Source organism: Eutrema salsugineum, unplaced genomic scaffold (assembly GCF_000478725.1).
Source record: "Eutrema salsugineum unplaced genomic scaffold, Eutsalg1_0 scaffold_6, whole genome shotgun sequence".
NCBI lineage: Eukaryota > Viridiplantae > Streptophyta > Magnoliopsida > Brassicales > Brassicaceae > Eutrema > Eutrema salsugineum.
Genome location: NW_006256547.1, coordinates 952,740 through 974,644, shown reverse-complemented (window position 1 = coordinate 974,644; position 21,905 = coordinate 952,740). Strand labels below are relative to the sequence as shown.

General features: G+C 36.0%; 6 protein-coding genes across 7 annotated transcripts; 3 read left to right on the top strand and 3 right to left on the bottom strand.

Moving 5' to 3' along the window:
- Positions 1-2,954: 2,954 nt before the first annotated feature.
- LOC18011727 (regulation of nuclear pre-mRNA domain-containing protein 1B) lies at positions 2,955-5,513 on the top strand. Its single transcript, XM_006394007.2, is given in 8 exon segments — positions 2,955-3,370; positions 3,373-3,408; positions 3,558-3,805; positions 4,112-4,267; positions 4,376-4,532; positions 4,617-4,759; positions 4,839-4,874; positions 4,954-5,513. Coding segments are annotated over 8 exon segments (1,278 nt in total). The 5' UTR covers positions 2,955-3,336; the 3' UTR covers positions 5,422-5,513.
- Positions 5,514-5,655: 142 nt separating this feature from the next.
- On the bottom strand, positions 5,656-7,775 carry LOC18011602 (U-box domain-containing protein 38). Its single transcript, XM_006394006.2, has one exon. It carries the CDS (start codon positions 7,571-7,573, stop codon positions 5,906-5,908), a length of 1,668 nt encoding a protein of 555 aa, XP_006394068.1. The 5' UTR covers positions 7,574-7,775; the 3' UTR covers positions 5,656-5,905.
- A 520-nt stretch (positions 7,776-8,295) lies between these two features.
- On the bottom strand, positions 8,296-9,534 carry LOC18011601 (NADPH-dependent 1-acyldihydroxyacetone phosphate reductase). The gene is made up of 3 exons (XM_024151669.1): positions 9,195-9,534; positions 8,850-9,009; positions 8,296-8,758 (listed from the first exon to the last, which is right to left on the bottom strand). Exons 1-3 carry the CDS (start codon positions 9,532-9,534, stop codon positions 8,401-8,403), a joined length of 858 nt encoding a protein of 285 aa, XP_024007437.1. The 3' UTR covers positions 8,296-8,400.
- A 305-nt stretch (positions 9,535-9,839) lies between these two features.
- Positions 9,840-10,291, bottom strand: LOC18011749. Its single transcript, XM_006394004.2, has one exon. It carries the CDS (start codon positions 10,203-10,205, stop codon positions 9,987-9,989), a length of 219 nt encoding a protein of 72 aa, XP_006394066.1. The 5' UTR covers positions 10,206-10,291; the 3' UTR covers positions 9,840-9,986.
- A 5,560-nt stretch (positions 10,292-15,851) lies between these two features.
- LOC18011778 (transcription factor TGA1) lies at positions 15,852-19,255 on the top strand. Of its 2 annotated transcripts, none has more exons than XM_006394001.2 (9): positions 15,852-16,097; positions 17,212-17,393; positions 17,490-17,570; positions 17,659-17,718; positions 17,815-17,892; positions 17,981-18,044; positions 18,133-18,404; positions 18,509-18,736; positions 18,839-19,255. In XM_006394001.2, the coding sequence occupies exons 2-9, from the start codon at positions 17,223-17,225 to the stop codon at positions 18,989-18,991; spliced, it is 1,107 nt and encodes a 368-aa protein (XP_006394063.1). In that variant the 5' UTR covers positions 15,852-16,097; positions 17,212-17,222; the 3' UTR covers positions 18,992-19,255. The 2 variants fall into 2 exon arrangements, with proteins under 2 accessions (XP_006394063.1, XP_024007416.1); XM_024151648.1 differs by lacking the exon at positions 15,852-16,097 and adding an exon at positions 16,720-16,850.
- Positions 19,256-19,528: 273 nt separating this feature from the next.
- Positions 19,529-20,865, top strand: LOC18011777 (50S ribosomal protein L29, chloroplastic). Its single transcript, XM_006394000.2, has 2 exons — positions 19,529-19,923; positions 20,532-20,865. Exons 1-2 carry the CDS (start codon positions 19,591-19,593, stop codon positions 20,712-20,714), a joined length of 516 nt encoding a protein of 171 aa, XP_006394062.1. The 5' UTR covers positions 19,529-19,590; the 3' UTR covers positions 20,715-20,865.
- Positions 20,866-21,905: the final 1,040 nt, after the last annotated feature.

The window sequence follows — 21,905 nt, the reverse complement described above, 5'->3', positions numbered from 1 at the left end:
ATATAAAGAAAATATGTAGAGAGAGAGTGATTGGTGGCGAGATCTAGGGGATCATTAGCCGCCGCTCATCCTAAATTTCATCGTCGTGTTTATTTCAAACTCAGAAGACATTTCTCAATATTTTTTTTCTCCTTGAATTTTTGTATTAATATAAGCTAGTTTTTTAAAAAAGATATATTAAATCGCCGTGTCATCATAAATCGACATTTGAACACACGTCATTCAGTACGTCACAATGTCATGTCCCGTAATTTCTTTAATCTTAATTGTGGCCATCATTATTACGTGAAACCAAAAATTTCGATGGTTACATCTATCGGGCGATTCACATGTAAGCAACGTTTAATTATTTCAATTACATAGAAACAAATCAAAACCTGTCTTCTTGATTATGATTTCAGCTTCTTCTTCTTCTTCTTCCCTGTCAAAGCAAAGGCTAAAGAGTTTATTCGTAGATAGAAATGTACTAAACATAACAGAGTTAATTTTGGTTTTTAACTTAACAATCATTCTCTATATTTCGTGTTGCTCCATCATCATTGGTGAGATCAATACACATATTCGCCAAAATAGCTTGTCAGTTTTTTTTTTCACTTTGAAGAAAAGATTTAAGTTCAGTTAAAAAAAAGAGATGTCAGTCAGATTTGCACTTTTCTTCACGAATCCGCATGAAACGATAGTGTTTCGGGGAAACTAGGCTTTGATTGATATAAGAAGATCTCTGATCTTATATTCTTTTTGTACCTTGAGGTATAAATTAAATTTTCCTCGTTTTATTAATTCAAAGGATCCCTGCATTTTCCCACTTAATTATTTACAAATGCTTTTAGAAAAGCCAATAAAGTAGAGTAAGCAACTTAAGAAAAAGGAAAAAACCTTTCGATGCATATCTATCAGTTTTATGAATTAGATATACAAATTTGATGATTGAAAAAACATGGATTTTTGTGAAATAAAACTATCTTTCTTTATGTCTCTTTATGGAGATTGGAAATCCAAATGATTAGGCAAAGGATTTTTAGAAGATTTAGGGGGCAAACAATTATATCCCAACACGAGAGATAGAGAGAGAATAAAAGGAAAAACAAAAGCAGTTTTCAGTTTTGTTGTTTTGCAATGATGTTTTCACGTTCATATATCTATATAATTCGTATGAATATACGATGACGATCTGTAGTTACGTCATACAAATAAAAAAGTTAATATATTTTCAAAATTTCTTAAGTTTATGAAAAATATCGGAATCAAATTAGTTGAAATCATCGTATATACAAAAAAGTAATTCATTTTTTTGGATTTTTTTCTATGTAAGTGTAATTGCGAATTTCATCTAAACTGTAAAATTCTAAAACTACTATACGTATTTTAGTACAAGATCCACTAGTCGAGAAAAAAAGAATAGAAAGTTGTAAAATTATATAATGCGTTTTTCATAGGCACGACAGGACAGGCCTTTTTAGCAGTAGCTTCGCCCCCACTATTTTGCCCTTTACCGATTTCGTAAATTTTGAAAAGGTAGAAACCTTTTTATTCATTACCATCTATTACACTTATCCCTATATATAAAATCTATACTCAAACAGATACAATTTCCCCACTAATAATCGACTTTACGTCAAATTTGGACCCTATAATAACGTTTTAAATCAATAGATTAGGTTTACGGTTTTCGAATTGAGGGAATTAAGGGGGCCATTACTCTCGATATTCATGTAAATCGGACAATCATGTCCATAAAGTAGGGGAAATGTCAACTCCAACGCTATATCAGCTGATTAGACAGCAACAAAATATTAGTCATTTGGTTAATATAATACTAATATAATCAGCTTTATATTCATTTGGTCATTTGTGATGCTTGACTTCTTGTTTAGTTTATAAACTCTAATGAACGTATATAGGCTTCCAATGGGTGAACAAATATGGAATAATACAGATTATGCAAATGAAATAGAATTAATACAAATCAATCAAACTATGCATATCAATAAAACATAAATATAAATAAATAAAATAATTAGAAAATATAAAAAAATACAGAACTGGGTGAACATGTTCAAAAATGATGCAGTTCATTTTTTATTCAGTGTAATAAAGATCAGCATGCAGATTATCAATTTTTTATTGTAATTTTGATCTATGTTTTTTAAGATATGAATGGTAAATAAAATGCAGATGATCCTTATATTCAGTTACTCTGTGTTTTTGCTGCATCCCATTCAAAGCCCTAGTCATAGTCATGCTCTATAAAATAATAATCACGTTTTCATATGTTTAGGTTCTAGGCTTAGATGTATTTCGTTCGTGGTATCGAAATAGATTTGTCTCCCATGAAACCAAACCACAGCTGATCCTGTCCAGTGTAGGTGTCTTTATTCATTATGTTGGAGACGCGAAAGATTTTGACTTCTCAACATTTTTTTTTCCTACTTTTTGGAAATGAAACAAAATAATTGTCGAATTTTCAGACTAATAAGAAAAAAAACAAAATTCGTTGAAAATTTCTCCAATACGACCCATTTTTATACACCTTACTTTACTACGTCGATTCAAAATTTTCTCTTTTTTTTGGGGAGGTTGGGAATGGCTTCTTCGTGTTGTGTGTGAAATCAGAACTTCTTGGGGATGACTCTTCTTGAACGAGAAGATGATGGTCATAAAATGCAAAATGGTTCTTCTACATATTGGGGGGCACATCCACATAATGCAATACTATCAATTCCAACCCCTTTTTCTTAGCAAAAAATATGACTTGGGCCTAAATGCTTAGATCTCGTCGCCCAGATACGGAATAATAAGCCCATTATATCAAATTTAGGCCCAAGAACATTCGTTTTCGTCAACACGCCCAGATTGCATAACTATGGTCTCCATAGCTAAAAAACTTTTTTTTTTTTCTTGCTGGTTAATCATTCAGAGAAAAAAAAAAGTGAAGAAATAAAAGAAAACGGGAAATGAAATAAGAAATAAGAAACTGATGGTGTTAGGAACTGAGAACAAAGGGAAAGAGAACACCTTCATTGATTTTCTTCCCTGTGGTTATCGCTCCTTGTTTCTCTCTAAGGATTAGGGCTTGATTCGTGTGTCAAAGTCGTCTTCTTCGTCTTCTCCACCTCTCTACTTTAGGTTTTGGTTTACGCTCCGCCTTGAGATTTATCTTCCGCTCCCGGGTTTTCCGTTGATATATAAGAAATAGGTTCTTGCTTCCGCCAAACTGTATCAATATCACTTTTTGTTTTAGCCTTACCATTGAGGGTTTCAGTTCTTCTCCATTTTCTTTGGAGATCACTGTCTTCTTCTTGTTTCTAGAGTTTTTCGTTCTTGATTTGGGTTGGGATGAGTAGTGAATTTAGTGAAGAGATACTGATTGATAAGCCAAGCTCAACAGCACTCAGCAATCCATCCAAAGTATCCTTTTTTTGAAGCAAGAAAACATTCCAATTTCATTTTTTTTTTTAAAAGGTCTACTTAAATCTGACATCTTATTGTTTGATTACATATGTGGGTTTACTATATTGAAATTCTGATTGTTTGGTTCTTGACCCTTTTTGGATAAGCTCTATCACATTGGTGTATAGTCCATCGTAACGAAGCTGAGTTAGTGGTTACGACATGGGAAAAACAGTTTCACAGTACCGAGATGGTCCAGAAAGTGCCTCTCTTGTACCTTGCGAACGACATTATTCAGAACAGCACGCGTCAGGGTAACGAGTTCGTGCAAGAGTTCTGGAAAGTACTCCCTGGGGCTCTCAAAGATCTTGTTTCCTTGGGAGATGACCGTAGAAAAGGCCTGGTCTCGAGATTGGTAAATGAATAGCAGTGGAGTTGGCGTTTTTTTTTTAATTCTTTGGTTGCGTGCTTAATTAGGATTTTGGATTTAGTAAACCATTGTGAATGAGTATGTTGAGTGATTGGCGAAAGGACATGTTTTTCGAAGTTTTGGATTCATTGGTTCAAGTACTTTAGCTTATTGGTGTTTGTACTTTTGATTGTTTGAATGAAATATGGGTCTTATGTAATAGCTTAATGCTTGGTTCTCTTAGTTATTGAAAAAGTTTTACGTTCTTGGGAGTCTTTTGCTGGTTCAAGAATGATACTTCGTGATTATTAGGTTACTATATGGGAAGAGAGAAGAGTCTTCGGGTCCCGTTCAAAGAGACTTAGAGATGTAATGCTCTCAAAAGAAGCTCCTCCACCACTTGATGTCAGTAAAAAGCGATCACGGGGATCCAAATATGCTAAACGGGATTCAAAATCTGCCAAAACGGTATACAAATATGTTTCTCTGATCAAACCGTACTTATTTGTTTTGGGGAGTTTTCTCAGTCTTACCTAAGATTTAATATCTCCCCACTTGCTTCTTTTTTGCTACCAGAAATTATCAAACGGAGGTATAACGGAGAAGATAGTATCTGCATTTAATATGGTTCGTGCAGAGAACTCAAACGAAGAGACAGAGATGAACAAATGCAAATCTGCAGTTAAACGTATCCGAAAGATGGAGAAAGATGTTGAAGATGCCTGCTCCACTGGTAATAAATATTAGCAAACAGTCTTCTATTTTGCGTTGGGGTCTATGAAACACATACTGGTTCTGAGTCTTTGAATGTCTTCAGCAAAAGATCCGAAGAGAAAAACATTGGCAAAAGAATTGGAAGAAGAAGAAAATATTCTGAGGCAATCTGTTGAGAAACTTAAATCTGTTGAGGAATGCAGAACATCCCTCGTACATCATCTTAAAGAAGCGCTACGTGAACAAGTTAAAGCCTTTTTCACTCTTGCAAGTTCAATTATTTTTGCTTGGACATTTCAATTACTTACTGAGTTTTCTGTGTCAGAAATCTGAATTGGAGAATCTGCAATCTCAGATACAGGTAAGGTCAACCCAAAGTAGGCAATCTTGATGTCAAAATGGTATTTCATGAATCACCAATTCTTGTTCGTATTCTCCAGGTAGCGCAAGAACAGACCAAAGAAGCTCAAAACTTGCAGAAACGGCTCAGTGACGAAACAGCGGTTAAAAACAACAAGGGAACATCTGGTCAATCAGGGAAGATCACACCTGCGTCAATCGCTGCAATGCTAACTGCATCAACGAATTCATCAATGATAATGCATTCAGTTTTGTCTTCATTTGCAGCCGAGGCTACACAGACTTCAGGTTTAACCAAATCAAATAGTTCAGACACAAATGCATTTGCTCCTCCGAATCCTCAGTATCATCATATGATCCCGAACGCAGCCGCATCGCAACAACAGTTTTTACCTTATGGGTTTGGTAACATTCCGTTAATGCCGCCTGGACCGTTGCCGCCACATTTGATCAGTAATCAACCAACCGCAGCTCAGCCACAATCGCAACAAGGTCTGAGTTTTCAGCCACCTGGTATCATGTATTTTGGACCTCCACACCATTCTTAGCTGTTTTTTTTTTTTTAATATTTTCCTTAAGTCTGATTAGTTTTAGTTTTAGATAGTTGCTGACCCACTTTCTTTATTTGATGATGCATTGTAGAAAGTAGAAATGTAATCTTTTGTCTTACAAATCATTGTAACAAAAGCTGTTTAGTTAATCTACTGTTTGTTTGATGTTAACGTTAAATAGTGAAGACCAATTGTCTCAAATAAATTCATAAACACTTTATGTTTGTGTGTACATTTAAGTTGGAAAACGAGGAAATAAAGCTGATTATAAAACAAGAAGTTCACTCGTTAGTGAAACATTTGAATCCAAGATTGCTTACGCAGATTTGGATTTCTAAAAATTTATATTACAAAATGCTCAAAACACGTATTTACATCACTCATGCTCTTTTTTCAATTCTTTTCGAGACACAAGGTTACAAAAAAATTAATCACAAGCATATATCAAATTTCAAATTTTTGTTTTGTTTTCATCTTAGAATTAGAAGCCAGAAGAATTCTGAGTGATCATTCGGTTTCTTCCCGCTTGGAATCTCGACCGAATCGAACCGGTCGAGTCGATGACTCTGTCCCAATCAACGGATCCTTGGCCGTCTTCTTCCTCTTCCTCGGGCACTCTCTCTCTCATCAACTGAAGAATCTTCTTCGCTTTCTCTCTCGCTCTCTCCGTTCCTCTCTCTTCCACTTCCTTCAACACCTCCACTACTCTAGCCTCCTTCGCCAACCCCTTGAATCGAAGACTCTCGTGGCTCAACGCGAACAGCGCCGCCACACAATTCTCGCGCGCCGATGAAGACGAACGAGACTCCTCCGTTCCTTCCTCCCTTAGCTTCCCTACGAGAATCGCCACTGCGTTCGCATCCAGCATCGCCGATCGTCCTTCGCTACAGCAAGCTAAGTTACATATCACCAGCAGCGCTCGGCTCGCCGATTCACCGGACCTGACCAACGAGAAAAGCGCCGGCACCGCTCCGAGCCTGACGAGCTTCGATCGATTCGTCTGGTTCAGTGACAGGTGGTAGAGCGCGAGAGCTGAGTCGTGACGCGTCCGATCGCTCTCTGCTGCTCGTAAAGCGTGGAGCAGTGGCTGAAGCGCTCCTAAAACTCCGATCGGCATTTTGTTGTCGTCTTCTAATGAGAGGCTGAAGATTGTCCCTGCGGCATGTTCTTGCGCTTCCCTGCTTCCCGATTTCAAGACGTCGATCAAAAGTGGAACGAATCCTAACCGTACGATCGTCAGTTTGTTGTTCTTCTCCAGCGATAGATTCACGAGCGAGGCTAGAGAATTCGTCTGCACTAGGCTGTATCTCGAAACAATCATGTTCTTGAGCAGAGCGAGAATCCGAGGGGAACAAAGTGAGACTCTATCCTCGTCTTTGGTTCGAGTCATTTTTCTCATCATAATCAGACCTTGCTCTTGATCGAATATATCAGTGCTATTAAGCTTGTTGTAGATCTCTTCCTCTTCGGGACAATTTGAAGGAGAGGAGAAATTGTCCTGTGTTAGGAGGGTTTCGATTTCGGAAGAAGAAGACGACGGAGAGAAGCAAGCGGGCCGGGTCGTTAGAGGAAGTGGAGTGAATGGGCTTTGAACGACGATTACTGATTCGTCAGAAGAGCTCGTGGAGTTGAAATCTCCCGCCGGTCTCCTCCGTCCCATGACCTCGGAGTCAGCGTGGTGAATCATCATCGGAGCTCGGTCCGCCACCGCTCTGAGAAGCTCCTGCTCGGAGACACGAATCTCCACATCTAACGACGACGGCATCTGTTGCCGTAAATTCCTCTCGACGGCGGAGTAATCAGGCGGCTGAGGTCTCTCGGCGCCGACGCTATCGCACCAACCATCGATGGTTGATTTCATGTTCCGGTTGGGGATTATGGTTGAGAAATCGGGTCGAGAGTCGTCAACGTCGTCGTCGAGTTTGGGTACAAAGCCTAGGTCGCGACAGACTTGAACACAGACCCGTTCGAAGGTTTGACCGGAAGAGACAACAACTGGGTCAGACATTATTGACTTTGAAATCGGACAGAGGAATTCGACGGGAGGTTGTTGCTGTTGCTGCTGGTCCTGTTGTCCTCTTGAAGATGAGGAGGAAGAAGACGATCTGTGGTTGAAAGGGTTCCATCTGAGCCGTCCGCTTTTACCCATCTGCAAAAATCAACGGCCAGAAATTCGTTGTGAGTATGATTTCTGAAAACTCTCTCTGGGGTTTTGGTGTTTCGGAAAATTAGGGATTTTCATCCATTTTCGTGCCTTCGAGAATTTTTGGGACGAAGAAGAAAAAAAAAAGATGAGATGAAAGAGAATCGTCTTCTTCCTCCTGAACTGAAGGACTTTGTGGCCTACTGACTTTCTTCTTTTTCTTTTGTTTTATGATTAAATTTTAACTTTGACATTTTAATATTTTCGAAAATCTTGACCGTAAAAATTAACATGCGTGGACCATGGAATACTGTATTCGCTCTCTGATAGTTCATGCATTCTGAGAACGCTTCATTGCTTTCTTTTTCAGGGTCAATTGTTCAAATTACTAATTAAGAACATAATCACTATCTTTTTTCTTGGTCAGAACATAATAACTAGAACATAGTAACTATCTAAATTTCTTTTATCAAGAGTAGTCTAAATTTACTGTGCACGTGAATAATTTATTTTCTGTAATTGATCAATTTATAATGTAATCTTGATAATTCAACTAAAATTCGAATTTATAATTGAGTTTAATGCATAGTATATTGATTTTCTTAAAAAGAACACAAGATTTCCACACCATTCTTAACTTTAGGAAGCTTTAGATAGTTTTATTACCTGGTGTGTTTGGGCTATTTCTGGGGTTAGACATGGGCTTACTGGAGTTTGGGCTACTTCGGGCTTATGGTCAATTATAAATATATAATTTCTATGCTTGTATCTAGCCTGTCAACATTTTTACTTGTTGGATATATTTAAACAGTTTCGTTTAACCAAGAAGTCTACTACTTAGTAGCTTTTGATCCGTTTTTCATAAAGCTCTTAGTCAGGAGAAAATCTTTGATGAAAATGGGCATATGGTGCATGATCGCCATGACTGTGGATAACCGTCCTGTAGAGAACCAAGCCGGTGGGTTTTTCTTCAGCACTACGGACACAGTCTCCTTCGCAAATGTCTCTGCTGGTATTGGCTTAATGTTCTGCGACAAAAACGCCCTCTCACGGATAGATTCCTGGAACGGTTTGTATAGTTTCAGTTCAGGTAAATTGTTGAAGCTCGTTATCGCTGAGTCGGCTATGTTTGATTTAATACCTCCTGGGACAATGTTGATTACATCAATCCCAAATGGCCTGAGCTCCAACCTTAGGAGAAGAGACGAACACATTCAAAACAAGTTAGTGTTAGATGATAATGAATCAATCTGATGAAAAGAGATTGCTGAAACCGAGAAACCTTAATGTGTCTGTAATAGCATGAAGAGCAGCTTTTGATGAAGTATAAACCCCAGCCCATGGTCCTGGTGCCATTATGCTGATACTTCCTATGTTCACAATCTTTCCATTTTTCTTAGACGCCATGTGAGGTACAACAGCTTGAGTCATCCTCATGGAACCTGCAAATCGCTCTAGAAAAGTTCAGTTCTTGAAAGACTTTTGTCACAGCCCAAATCATTAGAAAGTTCACTGAGTTAAAAGTCAGTCAATGCAATAGCAAAATCAGAAATGGGAAAGAGTTTGAATTGCATTAAAAATTGAGTCAGGAATTCTAACAAACACGTGGTGGAATATCGTGATTCACCGAAGACATTGGTGTTGAAGGTGTTTTCCATGGCTGAAATCGGAATCTCCGCCAGAGGTCCGATACATTGAACTCCGGCGTTGTTGACGAGAACATCGATCTGACCAAAATTGTCGATAACTTTGGACAAAACATTGCTCACGCTCTGCTCCGATTGAACATCGAGCTCCTCCACTAACAACTTGGGATCTTTCTCCAAATCGGCCATCGTGCTCTGCGATCGACTCGTCGCCACCACTCGACAGCCTTTCGCCGCGAACTCTCGCGCCAACGCGTGGCCGATTCCTCCCTGTGAGCATCCCGTGATGAGAACCACTGGCATCTCGTCGCTGCTTCCCATTCTTCGCTCTCTAATGTTTCCGATAAGGCAACTATGGGATTTATTTTAAAAACAAGGAGTAATCCTACACGTAAGAAACTATGATACTTCTTTTGAAAGAAATCCGGGATTTAAGGGTCGAACTGCAAAATTTACGCCGAAGTTTCTCAACACAGCATAACGATGATCAAGTTTTAAAAATTTAGGATTCTTTCCCAGGAGTTTTTCCACGTAAGCAGCGAAGCCCCTGAGATTTGCTTTATCTTTCACTTTCGTTGATTCGCCGGAGGAGACAAATTCCGAGATAAAAGAAGACAGTAATATCCATAGTTTGATTATATAAATAGAAAGAAGTTACATTTGATTAATTCAGATATTGGTTCCTATTTACTTATTTACATAAAACGCACAAAGCAAAAGAAAAAACAAAAAGCAGAGATTAAGAAACGAAATTACATATGAACAAAGTGGTATCAAGCAGAGAAGAAGCCATTGGAGATGGCGAGAGCAAACTGAGATTTAGCCTCAAACTTCTTCATCAAACTCTCTATCTTCTTCTCGTTGACTCCTACAGTCATCTTCGCCGGAAACTTCTTCCACCAATCAAATTCCACCGACGCTGATCTCGAACCCGCCGTGTGTCTCACCCTCCTCTCGTACTCCTCCGCCACCAAAATCGCTATGTCCGCCATTGAATCGATCGATATTGCTCCCTCTCTTGCTTTCGGTTATCTTCGGTTATCTCTTCTCTCTCACGTTCGGTTATCTCTGGTTCTATACCAATATTGGATAGTTTCAACCCAGGAGGTATTTATACTGCTTTGACGTGCGGTTTTGGATAAGGCTCGGTCAATATTTCTCAATTTAATACTATTATTTTATTAATATAATAAAGTCTGGTTAATGGTATTTTAATCGTGGCGAATCTGTTGGTACAGGTGGTTTTCGTGAGAAGGTGGGCACGGTCGGTTTTATTATAACTTTAAATTCCAATGAAAATGTTTTAAAATTAGTCAGGTTTATCGTCGTAATAAATCAGGGCTTAATTTTTTTTTTAATTTTGTGTGGAAGCTTTGTTGAGTGCTTTCCAAGGTCCGTGTCATCGATTTATGGATTACTACAATTCTTTTTCATTGTAGACATGGTTTCTGTTCAAAAAGAAAAAGCTTGGTCAAATTAGATTTCGTAAAATATTTGCAATATTCATATATTACAACTAATTTTTTTGTTAATGGTTATTACTAACATCTCTCATTAACTATATTAACTTCTATTTCTAAATATTATATGTGAATCCACCATAGTATTTCAAATACAAGCTAATTTCAGTCCCAGGTTAAAGCTAAAAACTATGGGTCGGACAGTGTGACACCCTACAGGCTACAAATGTATTAAGCTCTTAATGTTTTGTGATACTTACTCAAGTTGATTCAAGCTAAATAGCTAAACTAAGCCCAATAATTATCAATACTAGTATCGTTTCCAGATTTATGACATGGGCCTAATTCGATGAAGAGTGGACCCAACTTTGAATGTTTTCTCATTCTACTATTTCCCATATACATGTGCATCGTTGAGTGAGCTATTTATTTCTGATTAAGAATAGATAGAAACTTTTAATTTGAGAATTTAACAAAAAACCTCTATAAATTAATAATGTTATAAATTTTTGTTTTTCAAAGTTCATCATCAACACTACGACTTTTTATGTAATAAAATAAATAGAGATAAACTTTAAGAAAAAAATGATGAATTAACAATTTATTCTATTTCATATATTTGATCATTTTCCATAAGTTCTTCTAATCTTGTAATGTTAATTTATGTTAATTTATTAATATTAAGTTTATCAAATCTATAATCGCTTTAAATTGACATATGTCTCAATTTATTCTGTATTTTATATGTTTAAAAATTCTATTGGATCGATTGGAACACACTATGACAACTTTTTCTGTTGCTAGATTATGTCGTAATTCTTTTTGATGAGTACAATGATGAGTAAGGGGATTACATATGATTAAAAGCATGCGTGGAAGAAAAAACAATATGACCTCGAATTAAGGCTTGTGGGGATTAATGGATATATGATAAATCCAAAAGAAAAGTAAACGTAGAGAAGAAAACGAGGTAATCTTAAATCGTGATAGACTAATAGTTTCCAATTCCGTTAATTACTTCAACTTTTTCTCTCTTTCTGTGTTCCTACAAAAACTTTTACTTGTATTTTCGAAATTATCTCGGTATATATCGGTGTATATCATAAATGAAATTACAAATTGTTGTCGAAAGAACAAAGAAAGTTGAAACTAATATTCCACATAGTAAACTGTACTAATTTATGAATTTATTTTTTGTCTTCTCCTAGTTAGCTTCTCCTGTATTCTTTATTTGTAAGTCTTCTACCCGGAAGGCCGTACCATATTTTTGCGTTATAATCACGTAGTATTAATTATTTTAATAATTTTGTAAATATATTTTAAAGCTACGTATATAATTCTAAAGATTATCCAAAATGCGTAGACGATAACTTTTTGTCAAACGCTTACACGATTTTCATTTTGTTGAACAGAACAGGTCGAATGCTTAGACGACTAGAAGTCCTTTTGTTTTTGTGTTTGTCGACTATTAGGAGTCTAATTTCGATTGGAAACATGTATAGATTAGTAGCTGACATTAGTTTCGAATATTTATCTAAAGTATTTAGTGTATTACTCAACTAATTAAAGCATGACACCTTTACACCTAAGTGGATAAGTGGGATCTACTTCTATGAAGTCTTTTCCGAGCCCCGTAGGGGCATGGATCCCATGACTTATTTATTAATCCGTTTTTAAAAATATTCTAATTAGTATTCTCATTTGCTGGGTAATCTTTCTTTTCTTTATGGAGAATCTCTTCTCGAATAATTCTTAAAGCACTCGAATTCTTTAATAAGATTTGGTATTAGCTTGCCAATACAACGCTATTGATATCGCTGTACCATTTACATATTAAACTATTAAAAATTACTTTAAGAATATAAACCTAATTAAGTTACATGGTCTTGACCAAAAAAATAAAAATAAAGTGACATGGTCGTATGACGCAAACAATGACCCAAAACGTCTTATCAATCAACACTCGCATATATGCTTATACTGTTATACATGAGCACATATCTGTGGTCACTGGTCACAAGGATCATAATATTATACTATTATATAATCAATCGGATATGGTCTAACGATGGGGGCCAAAGGTTGTTTTACTTCTAAGTTCTTTTAACGCCCCTAAACAATTATCTAATAAAAGTTTGGCATAATTTTTCATTAATTATCCAATTGGTATTGCATCTCCTTTAAGCGCACGCACGTGCTATTGCATGGATCCAGTTCTATCAACCTGTACTCACTAAATCAATGTTTTTTAATTGACATCTACAGTCTATGAAGGTAAACATAGATTTCGATTTACAAATCAATAATTAGATTTCATGTTGTTAATATCACTATATCCGTACAAAAACGTAAATTGTTATACCAATTCATTGGTTGCAATTCTACCAATGTGTCATTTATGTATGTGTGTGACCATTGAGTTATGCAAATGATAAACTGTCAATGTCTTGTATTTTGTAAAATTACATAAGCTATTACTTTTAAAACTCTCTACATGAAGACCAGCTCAGGGTAATTCTAGAATATATTAAGGCAAATGTAAGAATAGTAAATTATTAACTATGTGATTCTGCATTTTTCTAACGGCTACATAGATCGAAATTTTGTAATTTATAATCTGCAATGATAAAAATTTTGTTTAACCACAATATTTCAGTAATTTTTTTCTATTTTTTATTACGAATACGACCACTCATGTAGTATCACTATCGCTAACTAACGCCATTATTCTTTTTGTTAAAATAAACAAATAATTTAATTTGGAATTCATTTATTTATGTTTAATTACAAGGATGGGATTAACCTCCTCGTTTAAGCCAAAATTATGAATAAAAAGGAGTGAAAATCCAGGCACGAGGTAGCCACTTGTGGTGGCAAACCACTTTATAAGATAGCACTTGAGAATAATTCTACAAATATAGGCAAAAGCTAAGTGTTTATGCCTGACGTCTCTTTTTCTATCTTCTCGTTTAATAATTTTATCTATAATATTCTATTTTTTCCAACTCGAATAAATATTGCTGTATTTTAATATGTCGATAGTGTGTGAAATGGAAATTCACCAATATCTATCATCCATAATGGATCATACGGCTAAAAAGCCACCACCATATGAATTATGTAACTTTACACATGAATCATTGATCATTTGCATGATTGAAGTTTCAGAAAAAAAGATCAAATTATTAAAAATTGGTATTCACTTATTAAACTTATCCTGTTGTATGTAGTTTCCTCCTACTAGACAATCCAATATATTAGATCATGCATCTTTATATTTGAAAAAGTTATATTTCTCGTCCTTATTGTACCTAATTGTTGACGGAAAAACAAAATATTGTACCTAATTTGCAGAACTTATCTCCTATCTCGATGTATATGCATGTCCATAAAACATCTAACGTCATGCATTGTCGTAAGCCGTAACTCTTGATGATATATGCATTCTTCTGGTTGATTAATGTTATAAACTGTAATAAACATATGCATTTTTTTGTTAAAAAAAAAAAAAGGAAAACTAAATGAAAGTAGATATTAATCAGACTATTACTTGGTCATTTCACGCAAGCAGATACATTTTGTATACACATCTAAAATCTCATTTGATTATATTCTAAGCTAGATACAATTGATGTGTAGTGATTTTGGTCTAAATCTAATTGTGGGAATCAACGAAGACATGTACAACTTTTCATTATGTCCACAACCAAACCATTATTTTTTAATCGTTATTAAAAATGCACAATGTCTCCTATGAAGCTTGAAGAGCCAATCTGTTTTAATACATCAGATAAAGGTCCAATATTAATTAGGTGTTTCCTTTACCTAATTAACTCGACTGATCTAGCCTGTTTGGTCTCCCAAAGGCTAATAATCATTATTGTTTATAAATTAAACTCGCATTCTACTGTTATAATTTTTATTAGTAATAAAGAAGAATACACGGATCTTTCTTGCCATACAAATTAAAATACTAACTACATTCCATTAATTGAAACAATTCCAGTTAGCTACTACGAATGCAGCTGAAAAATATCAAAAACAAAATTGCTAATATCTTTTGTTTTTTGACTTTACTCTTCTTGAATTAACATGGGTGCTGTGTGGTACAGCGGAATTTTAATGATTTCTTCTTACATTTTACATTAAATAAACGTTTATTGTTTAGAACAATTCATGCTTGTCGTTCGCTTATCAGCATGTAATAGATTATAACTACTTGCTGAGAAAAAAAGATTTTCTTGATTATAGATGAATTTTAAATATTACTGAGCCAGCTATAATAATTGGATAAACATCAGTACTCTTTTTGCGTTTACAAGTATAAATAAGAGATAAATAAGAGCTTGCTGGGGGAAAAAAGAGTATTAATAAAAATAAAAAAAGAGTATTAATACATATTTTATACTATATTTAGAAGTAGCCGTTATTACGTCACCGGAATCGAAGTAGAATCTCGGTTCTCTATACATCCACTCGCGATACCGCGATTATACATTACACGCTCATTTCTTCCCTCGCTTAAACCGCTAAATTCGTTCCCGCGAAAATCATGTTGTTATAGTATTCCAAGTTCCAACACACGCGCGTTTAGCGAATCTCACGTTACCGCAACGTTTGCGCAGGTTAGAGAAGCAGACCAGGGCGCAAGGTAGAAAATAAAAATACAAAAAATTTATATAAGAGAATACAAAAATGGATCTACCTGGTGCGCACATCAGCGAGAGAGGTAGTGGAGACATGACGATTGAATAAAAAACGAATAACTAGCAAATACATTTAATTTAATCAATTTTATTTTATGAATATTAAGATTCGAACTGTACATATCAATTAGCTGGTAATCAATTTTTTTTTTGTTTTTTTTTTTGCTTTCATCAATTTTATTTGGTGCGGAAAACAGTTTGTCTTTTTTCTTTTTCTCTTCTTTTCGCACCAATCTGAACAAAAATTTACGTGATAAAATGGTATTGTCCACAAAAAGGATTAGTCGTCTATATTTTTTCCAAAGTCAAAGAAATAATTGGTTTTTAGTTTTCACTCTCTGTAGCTGCGTTATGCTTAAAGACAAAAATCACCGAGAACCCACAAACAAATACAGTATATCGTATTTTTATCAGTTGATAAAGATATGTATGTATATATATTAATGTATTTATTTGACGAGAGAAATTTTAAATAACTCCGTCAAAGGTCTCATTTAAGTTGTCGTGTTCTCGCATAATTCTTCTTCTTCTTCTTCAAGATGTTGAGACTCGAGTTTCTGAGACACAAGGAAGAGCTTTTGAAATCCCTTCTGTTTACTGTTGAATTCGAACTCCGGACTTCTTGGCTTTACGTCGGATCTTGTCGCTAAAATCTTCTTCTTTTTCCTTTCATGGTTTTCGCGATAAAAGTTCGCCTTTTTCAAGTCGCCTCCAGAAGGTTCGGCTTTAGATCTCTCTGTTTTTGATTTTTCCTTAATGAAAGCGAGAGAGCAAAAAGGTGAAAAGTCAGAGATTTCTCGGCGTCGTTTTTTTGGGATCAAAATCCATACTTTGACTTTACTCTGTTCTATTCTAATCTTGTTAACACTTAATAAGAAGTCTAAAACTTTTTTCTTATTGATTTTTTTGGTTAGTTTTGTTTCCCTTTTCTCTCTCGATTGATTGTATAAACCCGATGATTAATCCAATTTGATATGCTTGGTTGCTTGGAATTGAAGCTGAAACTGATTCGAATATTGCGCAGAACTGTATTGTATAAGAACTTTTTGCAATCTATCTCCACTTCTAAATATGTGTGTTTGACTTCATGATTGGCTTTTGCTTTTCGATGCTATCTCTTATTTTGATATCACCTTTCTTCTATAGTTGCGTACAAGAATTCCATACACCATTAGAATGAGAATTCCTCTTTTCTTTTTTAAGGAGTGTTTTACTGTTAATCTTGTTAAGTTGGTCCACCGTTAGTGCTGAAGTAAAGTGACATTCCCAATAAATGGAAACTTGACTTCTGAAGCTTTTTATCTGCTTAACGCAAATATCCAAATACAATTGAGGATAGGTTTTTTTTTTTCCCTTCTTTTCTTTGGGTAGGCAACTAGGCAGGCAAGTTTCGATCATCTGTTTTTATCGGTGTGTAGGTTAATATAGATTGTAGGAGATATATGAGAGGAGGTAGAAGAGTTTAAAAAAGGTACAACCTTTATGTTCTTTTAGCTGTTGTTACAACATATGTTTCGCTTGTGATCTTTTAGTGTTCTCCAAGATCTTAGGGAATCTCTATGCCCTCTCAGATTTCTTCTTGTCCTGAAATCTCTGGAATTTAAGTTTTTTTTAAAAAAAGTTATATTCGTCCTGTTTTCGTTGAAGAATTTTGTGAAGAAACATTACACCACCATTTTTACTCTTTTCTTTACTAGTGTGATCTAACTTTTGATGAGACCTAATGCTTATCTTTTCCGATTGCTTCTTCGGAATTCTTGATTTGCTTGGTTTATATAATATGCTTTTCCACACTGTTAACAACTTTGTAATTTTTTTTCTGAATTGCTCAGTTAAGGGAAGCATGAATTCAACATCGACACATTTCGTGCCACCGAGAAGAGTTGGGATATACGAGCCTCTACATCAAATTGGTATGTGGGGGGAAACTTTCAAGAGCAATATTGGCAATGGAAATATGAACACTCCAAGCCACATTATAATACCGAATCATCAGAAACTAGACAACAACTTGGTATCTTTCTTGATGATAAAGTTTCGTACTTTCAGAAATCCAAAAGCTTTCATTGCTGAAAGTTGAAACCATTTTTTGTTTTTGTTTGTTTTCTAGTCAGAGGATACTTCACATGGAACAGCAGGAACTCCTCACATGTTTGATCAAGAAGCTTCCACGTCCAGACATCCTGATAAGGTAATTACTAATATTGCTTCTATCACTTGTATTTAATCCTTGTTTATTTTCTGCTGATCTTATAGACTGAATCTTTGTATCGTTTCAGATACAGAGACGGCTTGCGCAAAACCGCGAGGCTGCTAGGAAAAGTCGCTTGCGAAAGAAGGTATGAAAAGCTTATGACATTCTTAAAAAAAATAACCTTTTAACCTCGTTTCTGTTATCTTCTTCAATGGGAGTTTCTTCTATTTTTGTTTTGTAGGCTTACGTTCAGCAGCTGGAAACAAGCCGGTTGAAGCTAATACAATTAGAGCAAGAACTCGATCGTGCTAGACAACAGGTTGATGAATCGATGTCTATATTCTGTTTCTTCTTGATTTCCGAAAGATATATAGCAAATTCTGATAGGAAAAATTGGATGAAACCAGGGATTCTACGTTGGGAATGGTATAGATACTAACCCTCTCGGTTTCTCGGAAACCATGAATCCAGGTTTGTAACTCAAGAACAGATGAGTGTTTTTTTACAAGAATCAGAATTTTGAACATCAAGATATAATGGTGTAATAATATATATACAGGGATTGCTGCATTTGAGATGGAATACGGACATTGGGTTGAAGAACAGAACAGACAGATATGCGAACTAAGAACGGCTTTGCACGGACATGTTAGCGATGCCGAGCTTCGTTTGCTGGTCGAAACCGCCATGAAACATTACTTTGAGCTTTTCCGGATGAAATCAGCCGCCGCAAAATCCGATGTCTTCTTCGTCATGTCAGGGATGTGGAAAACTTCTGCAGAACGTTTTTTCTTGTGGATTGGCGGATTTCGACCCTCTGATCTTCTCAAGGTTGATAAAACATGAAAACAAAGAAGAAGAAGAATCACGTAATCTTGTTGTTGAATCGAGAGAAAAGAGACTAACAAATATTGTGTTCTTGATTATTTTTGCAGGTTCTTTTGCCACATTTTGATATACTGACGGATCAACAGATTCTAGATGTATGCAATCTTAGACAATCGTGTCAGCAAGCGGAAGATGCGCTTTCTCAAGGTATGGAGAAGCTGCAACACACGCTTGCTGATTGCGTTGCTGCGGGACAACTCGGCGAAGGAAGTTACATTCCTCAGGTTAATTCTGCAATGGAGAGACTAGAAGCTTTGGTCAGTTTTGTAAACCAGGTAATGATACTTATTAAAGCTTTTTTTTTTTTAATAATTAGAACACATCTTAATATGTCAATCTTCGTATCAGTTTCTTCATTTGTTTCTACTGTTTCTTAGGCTGATCATTTGAGACATGAGACATTGCTACAAATGCATCGGATCTTGACCACGCGACAAGCGGCTCGAGGTTTATTGGCTCTTGGTGAGTATTTTCAACGGCTTAGAGCCTTGAGCTCGAGCTGGGCAACTAGACATCGTGAACCAACATAGATTTTGAGTTTTTTGTGAAACCAAACAAACTAGTATCAAGAATGAAGATGAGTGCATCTTGAAAACAGAGGACTTTACTCGGAATAAAATGTGGGGGGGGGGGGGGTTTGCTGCTGATGATTATTTTTTATTCTGCGGCGGAATCAGGAAATTTAAGAAACATGTACTGATAAGTTGTAAATATCAAAAAATATGGAGGCGGCGTTCGTTTTCCGGGTGCAAAAATTTGTACTTTGTAGCTTTTAAAGAGACAAGTTTTTCGGATGTTTGTTTGATTATATATAACTTGGTTCCCAATAGATAAATAATACATAAGTGTGTGTTCGAGTTGTGTTATTCATCATCATCTCGAGTATTTTAAAATTTCTAAACATTCACTGAAACCTATGGGGAATATTTGTAATTGTAGTAAATATCGGGACTTTATCCTAATTATTAAAAACAATCCGACTCCTATTTGCAAATTGGGATCATTTCGTAATTAAAGGTAAATACAGGGGCAGACAAAAAGATATAAGAGAAGCCTTATCCCGAGAATTTATTCGTTATCCTCAAAATTCCCGAGTAAACAACACTCCTCTTCTTCCGCCATAGCCACAATGCTTAGTCTTTCGATTGCCTCGCCGGGGACGGCGGTGAGTTTCCTTCGAGGAAGTGCTTCGGCGAGTTCAAAGTCGTCTTCATTCCATGGTGTCAGGATCCAGCACCAGGTTTCTGCTCGCGTGCCGGCGGCGACGATAGCTTCTTCTCGTAAACCCTTGGTGGTGATGATGTCGAAAAGAGAAGCGCAATTGAAAGAAATCAGAGCGAAGACGACGGAGGAGCTAAACGAAGAGGTTATTGACCTTAAAGGAGAGCTGTTCATGCTCCGTCTCCAGAAATCGGCAAGGAACGAGTTCAAATCAAGCGACTTTCGCCGAATGAAGAAGATGGTAAGCCTTTCTTCTTCTGGGTCTTTTACTGATTCTCCCTCGTTTATGCAGAATTGGTTGCGAATTTAACTCAAAATTGCTTGAAATTTACATCGAACCTCCTTTGCATCTGCTCGATTGTGGCAAAATTCTCTGTATTTCTGCTTGATTTCGATTGTGTGTATATAGTATCGACTTCGTAAGTCCAAGAGTCGGTGAAAGGTATAATACATTTGGGATTTATGGTTTCTTGATAAAACACTCAAAAGCACACTCTTTTTTAGCCAATGTGTGTTGTACAGATTGTATATCGTAAACTCTAAACTATAAAAATGGTAGTTATAGTGACTTTGCTAATTGACAAGGACAATAGTGCAATTTGCCCTTTGTCTGTGTAGAGCTTAGATTCGTAAATCTTCAGGTCCTTGGATAGAGTCTTGCACATACGTAAATTTTAAGACTTTGTGCCATGTCTTGTTTAGTATATTAAGTGGCAAATGCAACAGAGTAACTTTCGAGGAAGAAACTAAATCCAAGTCGAATTTTCTTGGCTTTTGGCTCTACCTCTCTCTCTCTTTCTGATGTTACTAAAGAAAGAAATGTTTGTTTTGGTTGTGGGTAAATATTAGGTAGCGCGGATATTGACAGTTAGACGGGAGAGGGAGATTGAAGAAGGGATAGGGAAAAGGTTGTCGAGGAAACTTGACAGGAAATGGAAGAAAAGCATTGTGGTGAGACCACCTCCTTCTCTAAAGAAGCTGCAAGAGGAAGAAGCTGCAGAAGAAGCAGCTGAGGCTGCAAAATCTGCCTGACCAAAAAAAAAATAACAGCCATTGATGGTCTCTGCTCTTGCTGCATGTTTCCTCTCTCTGTTATTGTTTTTGAATCTTTGTTGTTGTTCTGTTGGTGTAAACTTTCCTCATTAAGTAGTATGAATTGAATATCTTTGCTCCTTGTTTTTTATTTTGTGCAAAATAAATTTTCCAATCTGAGGGAGAAACGAGTATAAACACTCCATAACACCATATAATCTTTCAACTTTTGTTTCTGTTAAAAAAATACAAAAATCATTTTAAGTATAGGGTTAAAAAGTAAAACTAAAAAAATGGCGGGAAAATTAGGAATTAATGTAGGTTTTGGAGCAAGTCGAAATCAGTGATGTGCGTAGGATCTCGTAAAAGCAAGGAGTAGTGATCCAAGTCGCCAATTAGCAAAGGAAGAAGGTTTCAGATATAGCGATCGATATCTTCTTTGCTATTTTCCGAAAGGAACCGCAATAATATTCAATTGGCTCTTTTTCGCTAATGGAATTTGGGATTATTGGGTTGTCAGTTCCGGCTGCAAGTCTTCCGGTGAGTCTAAGTGTCTTAATTGCATGTTTTACTGATTTGTCATTATCAAACTATAATTGTTGATATAGCAGTGATCTGCTCCACGACATTTTACCTAATACCTCCTTACATCCAAGGATTAAGTCAAAAGATCATTTGAAAATATCCATCTGCTCACAACTATTAATTTTTTTTATTTTTTATTTATTGACAACGCCCACAACTATTAATTATATATGACCAATGGGTTATTATTTCTGTTTTTATAGAGTTTATAATTGTTTTTCTAGAATCATCTGTAAATTGAGTTTGACAGCTGCAATGTGCCAGTCACACCCATTAGTTTACACTGATCAGATAAGTTTTTCCTAATATTTCAAACTGATCAAGACGTCAAGCGAGACTTACTCTATATTTTTGTGTGTTGAGAGAAATAGGGTGCTAATGTTGAAGCTCTGTACTGTAAGTTAGGGTCGTGTTCTTAGTTAATGGTAAGTACAGGAAGCGTAAGACAAAAATGCATATCTAGAGGCGATTTAGGAGATTTAATTGCGCCTAATGAACAGCTTTATATTGTTTATTGGAACTATTTTATGATGAAGACCTGTCTTACCAACTCCAGCCATGTGCTTTAAAAGGTCTGCACTGCTTTTTATGATACTTTTGACATGA